The sequence below is a fragment of the Lutjanus erythropterus genome, chromosome 16 (genome assembly GCF_056507025.1).
Source record: "Lutjanus erythropterus isolate fLutEry1 chromosome 16, fLutEry1.hap2, whole genome shotgun sequence".
Lineage (NCBI taxonomy): Eukaryota > Metazoa > Chordata > Actinopteri > Lutjaniformes > Lutjanidae > Lutjanus > Lutjanus erythropterus.
Window position 1 is genome coordinate 28,495,795 of NC_139332.1, and position 11,068 is coordinate 28,506,862.

An 11,068-nucleotide genomic window follows, 5' to 3' on the forward strand; every position below is an offset into this window, starting at 1 on the left:
ATTTGTGATATATGGGTACCATCTCTCCATAAATTCGAGAGATCTTGCACAATTACTGAATTACTGCTGCTTAAATAAAAAGTGTTACTACGATCCCCAGTCTCTCTGGTCTGATCGATTAAGAATCGAAAAACAAACTGTCATAAGAAGTCATTAGTTTCAAAAGACCAGACGTTGAGGATAATCTGTAAATAAGCACAGATCTTCTGGAGGTGGCCGCTCTCCTCTGTACACTGTTTCTGGACCACACAGACGAACATGACGAAGCATCTGCCGCTGACCCACAATCCTTTGCGCCACGAATACAATCAAACTGCTACTTTGTTTCCGCTGGTGGTGCTGAAGTCTGTTCTGTTTGCCTTTTTTTTTTTTTGCTTTTTTACATAAAACAGAGACGGTACGTGTCAGCGTCATAAAGAAAGACAGGAAGTGTGTGTTTGTTTGTCTGTCAGGTGAGAGGAGTCACATGTGGACATCCGCAGCACGGCTTTAATACGAGGTAAGTCATTATAACGGCACAGGTAGTTTTAATGTCTCTGTTATGCGTTTTAAAAGCTCCGCACTGCAGAAGATGTGTCACCTCTGGTCTGGTGTGTCGTGAAATTACCCAGCTAGCCTTTTGGGTGCGTTTGGGTTAAGTTAGTTAGCCGGTCAGCTAACCTCGATAGCAGACTGTCAGTTTTCGGTCAAAGCTAACCAGAGAGTTAGGTAACCACACGACCTAGTTTCGGTTTAAAGACAAGCTAGCATCTGACTGAAAGATCGTCTTTTTTGTTGTTATGTTATTTTAATAAACAGGGGTGTAGTGGATAGTTTACACACTTTGTTTGCCCTCACTGATGCGGTTAAAGTAAAAATAATCCTTCATTAATCCCACAACGGGGAAATTGGCAGCGTGACAGCTGCGAAGGAGACACGCATCGCTTAAAAAAAACCCCCAATCAATAATAAATAATTTACAAGCAATATAAACAAGAGTTCTAGCTAAATAATAGGAACAGAATGATCAAAAGGAAATATAAACAATAGAAACATTTTAAAGACGAAAAATAAAAACAGGAATGGTACAAACAAAGTGAAATTTAAATAACATGAACAATAGAAAAACGTGGAAATATAAACAGTAGGACCAATATAAACGAGAGTAAATATAAAAAATTGGAAAAATATAAAGAAGAAGAAATGTAGCCAATAAGATAAATATAAACAGTTGCTGCTGATTTGAAACAGGGCTGAAATTATTGATACTGATAATTTACTTATTGACAAATATGTCGATTATATTCTTGATTAATCAGTTAGTCTAGTTGTCATAAAATAGTGAAAAATGTTGATCACTGTCTTCCAAATAAAAAATGTAATATCCAGTTTTCCTGACAAGAGGAGTAAAAGAAAAAAAAAAAAAAACACAAAATATTCACATTTAAGAAGCTGAAATCAGAGAATTTGGACATTTATTCTTAAATTAAAACGATTGATTATGACACTAGTTGTTAATTAATTTAATAGTTGACAACTAAACAATTATTTGACTGATTGTTGCAGCTCTAAAATAAAACTTGATGTCTGCATTTGTCAGCTGTCCTGTATGTCTGTTCATTATTATTTTATGTCATTTACAAGCAAAAATCTAAAGTGCAGTTTTCAGTATTTAATTCATGTCACTGCACGCATGTAGATTCACTACAGAAGTGTGTGTAAATGAAAGTTAACTATTTGCTCTGGACCTTTCTAATAAAGAGACCTTAATGTTAATGAAATGTATGAAACTTGTAAATTAATCAGGGGCACAACTTTGTAAGTGATAATACAGGACTTAATACCTACAAGTGGAAGTGAGCTTTCCACCTTTTTATGCTGTAATTTTATATTTTGTCCCTGTTTTTCTCCATATTATTGATAATATTGTTAATATTAATAATACCTTCACCAACTCAACTTCCTGAAGTGACACATGCTCTTGCGCCACTCTGACCACTCGTGTGCGTGCATGACAGAGGAGAGCTACAAATACAGCAGCAGTCAGCAGGATTTTGCAGGAGGGCGTGGTTTCTGTCCTCCCATAAGAAAGCAAAGGGACGAGAGGTAGCTCTCACTCCATTCTGCCTGTTCAACCCCTCAGCTCCTGTCGCTGGCAAAGATGGCTCATCTCACAGCGCTTTTCAAATATGTGGACGAACACCAGGATCTGTACGTGCAGGTAAGCTCCTTCAGTAACAGTTCAGTTTTGATTTACTTCCTGTTTGACCTACTGCTATTGTGGTCAACTTGCAGCCAAATTTCTGTCTTCACTCGATGAAATGCTGTTGCGTAAATCTTGAAAACTAATCAGCAAATGGAATCACAGCAGTCTCAGTGACATGTTAACTCTAGCTGTTACAAAAAACAGAACTTAGAAGTGCTGTGTGAAACATCGATAATGTTATTTTAGACAACATTAAAATGTATGTGTCGTTTCCCAGCGCCTCGCAGACTGGGTGGGAGTCCAGAGTGTGTCTGCTTGGCCTGAGAAGCGCGGGGAGATCAAGAAGATGATGGAGATGGCAGCCAAGGACATTGAGAAGCTGGGGGGAACAGTGGAGTTGGTGGACATCGGCAAACAGAAGGTCAGAGTGTCGTTTGTCATTTGGTGCTTGTCTTGTCTATTTATCTGTATCTTCGCATTGCTAATGCATTGGCTTTTCATTGCTTTCCCTAATATAACCACTGTTTTGGTCAATGTGGTGCTGTTAATATTACTAACATAATTGGAATGCGTCCCACCATCATTTCAATTAATTTTTAATGTTAAAAATTTAGTTGTTTTAATTTAACAGTATGCGCGTACTTTGTAAACCATAACCTTTTATTAAAAAGGGGGCTGTTGTTTTTGTTTGTGGGTGCAGCTTTCCACCGGTGAGGAGATCCCCCTGCCCCCTATTGTTCTGGGTCGTTTGGGGTCAGACCCGGGCAAGAAGACCGTGTGCATCTACGGCCATCTCGACGTCCAGCCGGCCAACATAGACGACGGCTGGGATACAGAGCCTTTCACTCTGGTGGAGAAAGATGGTGACAGCAGAATGGTTTTGTTTTTGTTTTTTTTTTCAGTTTCTGTTTGGCACAAAGTCACCCTGGAGCAGTTTCGATATGAACTGGAAAGTTTTGCCAGTTCAAAACAAAACAGCTTTACTGAAAGGTATTGAGGTAGACTGGAATTTTGGCATGTAAGACGAGCTGTGATGATATTAACTTCAGGGTTTCTGTTCCCAAAGCTCCATGTAATGATTACAACACTTTCGTTTTTTGACTTGGCAAACTCACAGCATCAAATATCACTGAAATAATTGACCAACGTGTCTCTGCAGACAAAAAAAACAAGACAGTTAAGGGAAAATGAGGTTTCACTGAGCCATGACCAGGCTGCAGAATACAATGAAACTGGTAATTTAGTATCAGAACCTTATATTTAAAGGTCTGCACATGTCATTCACACCTCGGTTTCACCTAACAAGTTGTTTTCATCATTACTTAAAGGATGTGTCTGTTGCATTTAGGTTTGAGTTTTTTAAAATAAGTACTCCTGTGGCTTCCCAGTAGTGATCCTTATCCAGACATTCACATTTTGATGGGAATGTGTATGTTTTAGTGTCAGAAATGCTGTTTTTTCCTGCATAACATGCCTCAGGTTTCTGGATGATGACGTGTTTACATATAAACCCAGGTTGAGAGAGGGGAGAGGAGGGTATCGAGCTTGAGTCACTGCTCACGGCTGAGTAGAAAAGAATGCAGATGTAGTCGCCCTTTAAAAGTGATGCCTTGCTTAAATGCTCTTTGAGCTTTTATCAGCTTTGTGCTTGTGATCACATCACAGTTTGCTCCATATTTCCAAAGTCCAGCCCAGTTACCTCATGTTTTAGGGTCTTAATCATGTCTTATCTGCAAACCTTGAACAGGTAATGTTGTATTTAACAAGAATCAGTGCTGCAGGCAGTTTTACAGAAGGCAAAAGGGCTCAAGTGAAGCATTTTATTTAGTAAAAGTATTCCATAATGACAGATGTTGTTCAGCTTGTTTGGATAAACTCATTTTCACATATTCAAATATTTATTTTCTTAAATTGGTCATTATGCATTATTAAAATTTACACTGCAATACAGCTGCAGCACAGTAATAATGTTACAATTCTGAGGCTGTTTTTGTCGAGCATTAAACAACACAGAATTACTTAACTCTGTTGCGTATGAACTCCTGTAAACCCTGCAATCTTGTGCAATTAATCAGCACTAATGAACCTGGTCAGCTTCCTTATTTGCTGTTGTGTTTGACAGATAAAGCACTAAAGATTAGATTTATGATTAATTATTCTACACTATCAAGTCGCATTTATTTGGAGTTCATGATCGACAGTAGGGCTGAGCGATTCTGACACTGCAGATGCGATATTAGACGGAATGATCATTTTTGCATCATTATTCTCACTTTCATTTTAAACATTATAATGATTATGGGGTTGTTTTGCTGGTTTGTCTTTGTGTATTTTCTGGTGATTGTCAGCTGACAGAAGGAATGACCACCACTTCTTCCTGTCTGCTCAGCTCTGATCTTGCTTATGTCATGTTTAACTGTCCAGCTGAGAGTTTGACTTACTGTGCTGACAAACACTATAGTTCAGCCTTCCTCTTTTTATCATGTGGTAGGGTTCCTTAACTTTGCATGTGCTGCTAGCTAATCAAATGAGTGAGTGGATGAATGAATGTTGTTATTGTGTTCATTCATTTAAGATAGGTCTACGTTTCAACTACAGAAGAAAAACTTGAAAGCTGCTACAATCAAATAAAAGTCCAGATTTTAAACTAAAACACTGTTTTCTCTTTGCAGGTAAGCTCTATGGAAGAGGCTCGACTGATGACAAGGGTCCCGTGTTGGCCTGGTTTAACTGCATTGAGGCCTACCAGAAAATCGGCCAGGTAAAGAATGTTTCTTACGTTGGAACTGCGTTTAGTGACAGAAAGTTTAAATTGCTTTCGGGGGCGAAGTCTAGTTTGCCGTGTTAGCGTGCGTCCTGCTTCAAGTAATCAAACCTCGTCGGTCCAGCAGCAGCAGCTCCTTTAGTGTACGAGAAGTTTGCTGCACAAAGCAAGCTTTCTATCTTTTTTTGCTAAGAAAAACATTTTCTGTAATTTATCCAAAAAACAAATACAAATTGTGGCAGACCTCTGTAACAAGACTTGTTGTTGATTATTGTGGTACAGAGTTTTTCAATATAATAAGAACAAACCCACAGGATTTTGGTTTCGGTTTGGTTATGATCTATCTAAAAATAACCTGAAGCAGCTTACTGATAACTTGATAAGTTGGGTGTCAGCGTGATAATTGTAGGTTACACCCAAATCATGCGCATATTGGCAGAAAAACTTTCTTTCGCTGTCAAAGTTTCTCTTTTTAACAAATTGTTTGACAAATCAGTTCAGGTTTAGAGTTTCCATAAAAAATTGCTCAGGATGTAGGATGTATTTTGGGCAGAATGTAAACACTATGACTGAGCTTTATTATCCTTAAGTATCTTTTGTTTTACATCGGCACACTAGTAATAGTGCAGAATATTGTGTAGCCTTGTCTGTCACGGCGGTTGCTCCTCCCTTCAGCTCTGGCAAAACAGGCATTGCCAGTTGACATAACATGCTTCATGACTGGTACGGCAGCGTGGGAAAGTCGCCACAGACACCAGATTTTAAAACTCTTGTATACTGCAAAATACTGAGAGATTTCCCTGGAGGTTTTAGGCTTGAATGGCATTGTATGAACTCATTTCGCCAGGGATTGCATGTAACAGATGCTCATTTATGTGTAAAGGTCCTGCACTGCAGGTTTAAGTTTTATTTACAGTCTTGCATTGAATGAAGAAGAACTCAGATAACTACGTGTGGGAATTCTCCACAGACAGGTGTAAAATGTCTTTAAAAGATGTGAATATCAGGACAAAAATATACAATTTTTATGATAAAACTCTGAAGATAGAGAATATTTATTTATAATACAGTGGAATTGAGGGACTTTTATTTTCCCAAATGATTCTGCATCATTCTCAGAATTGAACTGCCTCTGTGTTGAAGTACAGAGCTGGATTTATATTTGCTTCTTGATCACTTCAGAGCCGTCAGCAGGTTGAGTGGTCAAAGGTCTTTGGGTGAAATCATGTCGCATGTCTTAACCAGCCATCACTTAATGTTTAAACCAGGTCACGTCACTTGCTTCTTGTTTTGAATCACATTTTCCTGACACAGTAATGTAAAAATGCAACTGTTTGTCTTTTTTTTTTTTTAAATCTTTATTTTAGAGCTGCAGTTAGGCATATATCGAGACAAGCCATAGTCTAAGAACTTTGTACATTTTGGGGAGAGTTAAAAAGTGCACACAGGAGCAATGACAAATATGTCAGAGGGAGATTGGAAAGGAGAAAAAAGAAAACAAATCATTGAGGTTAAATAAAACAACATTAAAGGTTCAGTCCTTCAATACTTCTGCAAAATTAGGCCTTAAAGGATTCACATATTTGACCCATTTTATCCAGTCTTTTTTCTTGAAGTGCAGAGTAAAAGTAATCTTTTCTATAACATAAATAGGAAGTAACCAGCGCCTCAAGAGTGCAGATGTCAAAATAACAAGCATAATTGTTGCAGGAGCTTCCCATCAACATCAAATTCTGCTTCGAGGGGATGGAGGAGTCTGGATCCGAGGGCCTGGATGAACTGGTGTTCTCTCGAAAAGACACCTTCCTGAAAGACGTGGACTACGTCTGCATCTCCGACAACTACTGGCTCGGCAAGACCAAACCCTGCATCACCTACGGTCTGAGAGGAATCTGCTACTTCTTCATCGAGGTGGAGTCCGATTGTGATGCTGTTTAAATTTCATAATCGGGCTTTGGCAAAACTGACCCTAGACCTACTGTAGTGCAGTTTTTCAGTATAATGTGATTTTATGAAATGGTATTTTGAGGACTCGCATTAAAATAATTGTTTGTTTTTAAATTTAAAGGTGGAGTGCTGCGACAGAGACCTGCACTCAGGGGTGTTTGGCGGCTCTGTTCATGAAGCTATGACCGACCTGATTGCACTCATGGGTAAGTGAACCTGATAGCTGAGCTATAATCTCAGTTTTAGAGGGAAACACTGGTAGTAAAACATTTTATTTCTTTGACCTGCACATTAAAGTTTGATAGGAGAGTTTAAATCTTGTGCTTGCGTCCACCTGAACAGGCTCCCTGGTCGACAACAAGGGCAAGATTTTGGTTCCTGGAATTTGTGACAGTGTGGCCCCTCTGACAGAAGAGGAGAAAAAGCTGTATGAGAAAATTGATTTTGACCTTGATGAGTACTGCAAAGACGTTGGAGTTGGACAGCTGCTGCATAACACCAAGGCAAGGCGTCATTCAAAGACAGAAATGTGCTGCATCACTCCAGACTACTGTATGGTAATTCATCCTAATTTAAGCTGTCCTGGTTCTTTTTTTTTTTTCCTCGTAGGAGCTAATCCTAATGCACCGCTGGAGATACCCGTCTCTTTCTCTTCATGGCATTGAGGGAGCTTTCGCTGAAGCAGGGGCCAAGACTGTCATCCCCCGCAAGGTCATCGGCAAGTTCTCCATCCGCCTCGTCCCTGACATGGACCCCAAAGTTGTGGAGAAGCAGGTAAACCGGGAAATATCTTCACAATATTTAACACTGGCCATGTTTCCATCCAGATGTATCAGAAATTTTAACTGAATTTCCAAACAAATCAGCAAAGAAAATGTGAATAAATGCTTGTTTCCATCAGCTACCATTATGAGATTATCAGGAGTTGGTTCGTCGAGATAAGCAGTCGTTGGTCCCAATTCAGAAAACTGTTATTCCATTGCAGAAGAAGAGGGTGCAACAAGATGATGTAATTAAAAAAGCGCCAGCTGAACCTTTAACAACAAAAAACTATGTAGAAAACACGATGGTCTATGATGACGAAGGTCACATTAGATCTGTGTGGAGGAATCATGGATGTATCATAAAGCCATGAGACTTATTTGGAAAAGTTGTTTCCATTAATTCTTTTTCAAAAAAAGGCAAAAGCCACCTCAAGCGAGCATAAAAACCTTTGTTTGTGAAATTCAGGACGTTTAATAGAATGTTGATGTTTCCATCAACCTTTTCTAATGTGCATAAAAAAGGAAACCGCAACTCACTCTGACACCGTCATCTGGTATTATCCATGTGACCACAACGCTGTAAGTGTCATAGTTTGTACAATTAAGTCTCCGTCAGTGAAATTTTAAACTTGATGACTGTGTGTGAGTGGTAGTGTGTCATAAAGATGAGTCACTCAGTCACATTTTTTGGAAAGAATATTGCTTCTACAACAAGAAAAAAAAATACAAGTAGAGAAGAAAAAAAGTTTTTCCATAATCCTTTACAAGCAACATGGACCAAATATGAAAACATAGTGTAAATGCATGTTTGAGAAGTAATGTTTTGAAACTGACACTAATTTAGTATCATATAAGGAGGCTTTTTTATTTTGATTGACAAAATCACAATCCTGGACGTTCAGAGGTCAGTTTAATAACTTCTGAAGCTGCCGTTTCTCATTAATAAGAGCTGCCAGAAGTGTCTCAGCTTAGGCATCGAAATGTCCTCACACGCTTGCTAAAAATCTTCTTGGTGCTTTGATTTCACTCATATTTTTCTTCATCATCATCATCCAGATTTTGGGTTACCTGGAGAAGAAGTTTGCTGAACTGGGAAGCCCCAACAAAATGAAAGTGAGCATGGGCCACGGAGCCAAGGCCTGGGTCTCCGACTTCAACCACCCACACTACATGGCTGGTCGGAAGGCCATGAAGACAGGTACACACTGATGCAAGACTCTTAGACGTGTGTGTGATTAAAGGATCAGGTCACTCAAAACGCACACTCATACTCACATGCATTTTTACATAGCCGTGTAGATGGTTTTTGCTGAAGGAGTTTTGTTTGTGGTGCTCAAACTTTTGCAGAAAAAACACTTGAGGGAGAAAAGTAGCACGAGTTTCTGGAAAGTTATGAAGTTATAAAATAGTGATAACAAAAGAATATCTCAAAACTGAGATTTAGATACCACAAAGGCTTCAGTGGGATTTTTTTATTTTTTTTTTAGAATTTGGGTCGAGATGCAACAATTTATAGATTAATCAGTTGACAGAAAATTAATCGGCAACTCTTCTGTTAAGTTTTTCTTTGTTGTGCATGACAGTAGATTGAATATCTTTGGGTTATGGACTATTTGTTGGACAAAACAAAACATTCCAGGGGCATTTTTCACTATTTTCTGTCATTTTATAAACAAAACAACTAACTGATAATGAAAATTCTCATTAATAAAGTGAAATTAAAATATTTTTTGTTTCCTTACTTCATTGAATCACTGTTAAAGAGAGAGGCAGAGGATAAGAATGAAAAGAGATTTTTTTTTCACATTTTCTCCTCTTCCTCTCTGTGCCTCAGTCTTCGGCGTGGAGCCTGACCTGACTCGTGAGGGTGGAAGCATCCCCGTCACCCTGACCTTCCAGGAGGCCACAGGACGTAACGTCATGCTGCTCCCTGTAGGATCCTCCGACGATGGCGCTCACTCCCAGAACGAAAAGCTCAACAGGTACATCAGAATCACCGGGATAATTTGAACGATCTGTACGATGGATCATTGGACTGTTCGCAGATTTAAAGAAGCTCCTCACCGTTTCATTTTTCCATTTTCAGAACCAACTACGTCCAGGGGATCAAGATGCTCAGCGCTTACTTTCATGAGGTCTCCCAGCTGGAATGAAGCGACATCTCATTATGAAGAATGTAAAATATCTCCATCCTCACTATCAGAGCCATAGCCTTTGTGATATGATTTACACTCCACGGTTAATAGTTTTGTACACACTGCTTCCTAACAATAAAAGTGTTTTTCTTTCTTACCATGTGTTTTCCTGTTTCATCAATGTCTTAATATGTTTTGCTGCACTACAACAATTATCTGATTACAATAATGTCACTGGATTTAGAAAAAAATGTCAGATGTTTATTGTCTGATGGTCTGTGCATTGTTATTTAATGAAGAGTGATTAAATGGTATTAAACATGTTCAAAGCCTCAGTGATAAGACAAAGACAGGAGACAAAAAGATCCATGATAACAGTTTTAATTGCTATTTATCAGTAAATATGGGTATCCACTCTTATAAACCCACTTGTGCAACCATTCCTAAACACTCATAATGTAATAATAGGAATGGGAATAAGAATTATAACAATTACATGGTGTAAAACCTCCATATATTAATTTGATGGTTGATTTTTGGATCTTTTGACACATTGATGTATCAGTAGCAGAGCAATAACCTAAGCGACGTTAAACTTGGAAAAATAATTTTTCATTTTACAGTGTCTCTGAAGTTTTCAAATCAAGACCTTTATTCATAATCTTACTCAAGTACAAAAGTATCTTAAACAAAATGTATTCGAATACACTAAAAAAAAATGAGAGAAAACACAATTTCTAGGCAACTGCCTTCACTAGATTTTTAAGTTTTGAATCAAACTCAAACTGTTTTTTGAAATACTTTTTTTGCCAATCTGTAATATTTTGTTTAGATTAATTACTGTTCTTCTTTAGATAAACTTGAATATTTGAGTTTTAGGAACCCCTGAAAATCTGATTTCAAAAATTGGTCACAGCAAGCTTTTAATGATTTGTCATTATTTGGGTGCTTGAATGGTTGCAGATGTATATGATTGCTATATTATTATATCTCACATCAGTGTGTAAAGAGTATTAACTGTCATAGCTGCTGAAGCTAGAGCTAAATCTAACCACTTAATACTTAGTACAGTTTAGTCCAGTTGCTTCCAGCCCTGGGGGTCAGACCCCTCCAAAGGGCCACAAAATAAACTGTAAGTTCTTTTTTGCTGTTTTATGTGAAATATTTGGTGATTTTTTTGAGCCTTCAATAGTAGTTAGTTCAATATATAATAGTTCAATTCAAAGCTACATGTCAAAATTTAATCTATAGAGTAACTACTAATAAATGTGGT

General features: G+C 38.1%; 1 protein-coding gene across 1 annotated transcript; it reads left to right on the forward strand.

The window, feature by feature from the left end:
* The first annotated feature begins 350 nt into the window (after nucleotides 1-350).
* Nucleotides 351-9,952, forward strand: cndp2 (carnosine dipeptidase 2). The gene is made up of 12 exons (XM_084738965.1): nucleotides 351-499; nucleotides 2,123-2,200; nucleotides 2,463-2,606; nucleotides 2,886-3,048; nucleotides 4,858-4,946; nucleotides 6,660-6,860; nucleotides 7,018-7,102; nucleotides 7,239-7,399; nucleotides 7,506-7,670; nucleotides 8,717-8,858; nucleotides 9,495-9,642; nucleotides 9,747-9,952. Exons 2-12 carry the CDS (start codon nucleotides 2,141-2,143, stop codon nucleotides 9,811-9,813), a joined length of 1,425 nt encoding a protein of 474 aa, XP_084595091.1. The 5' UTR covers nucleotides 351-499; nucleotides 2,123-2,140; the 3' UTR covers nucleotides 9,814-9,952.
* Nucleotides 9,953-11,068: the final 1,116 nt, after the last annotated feature.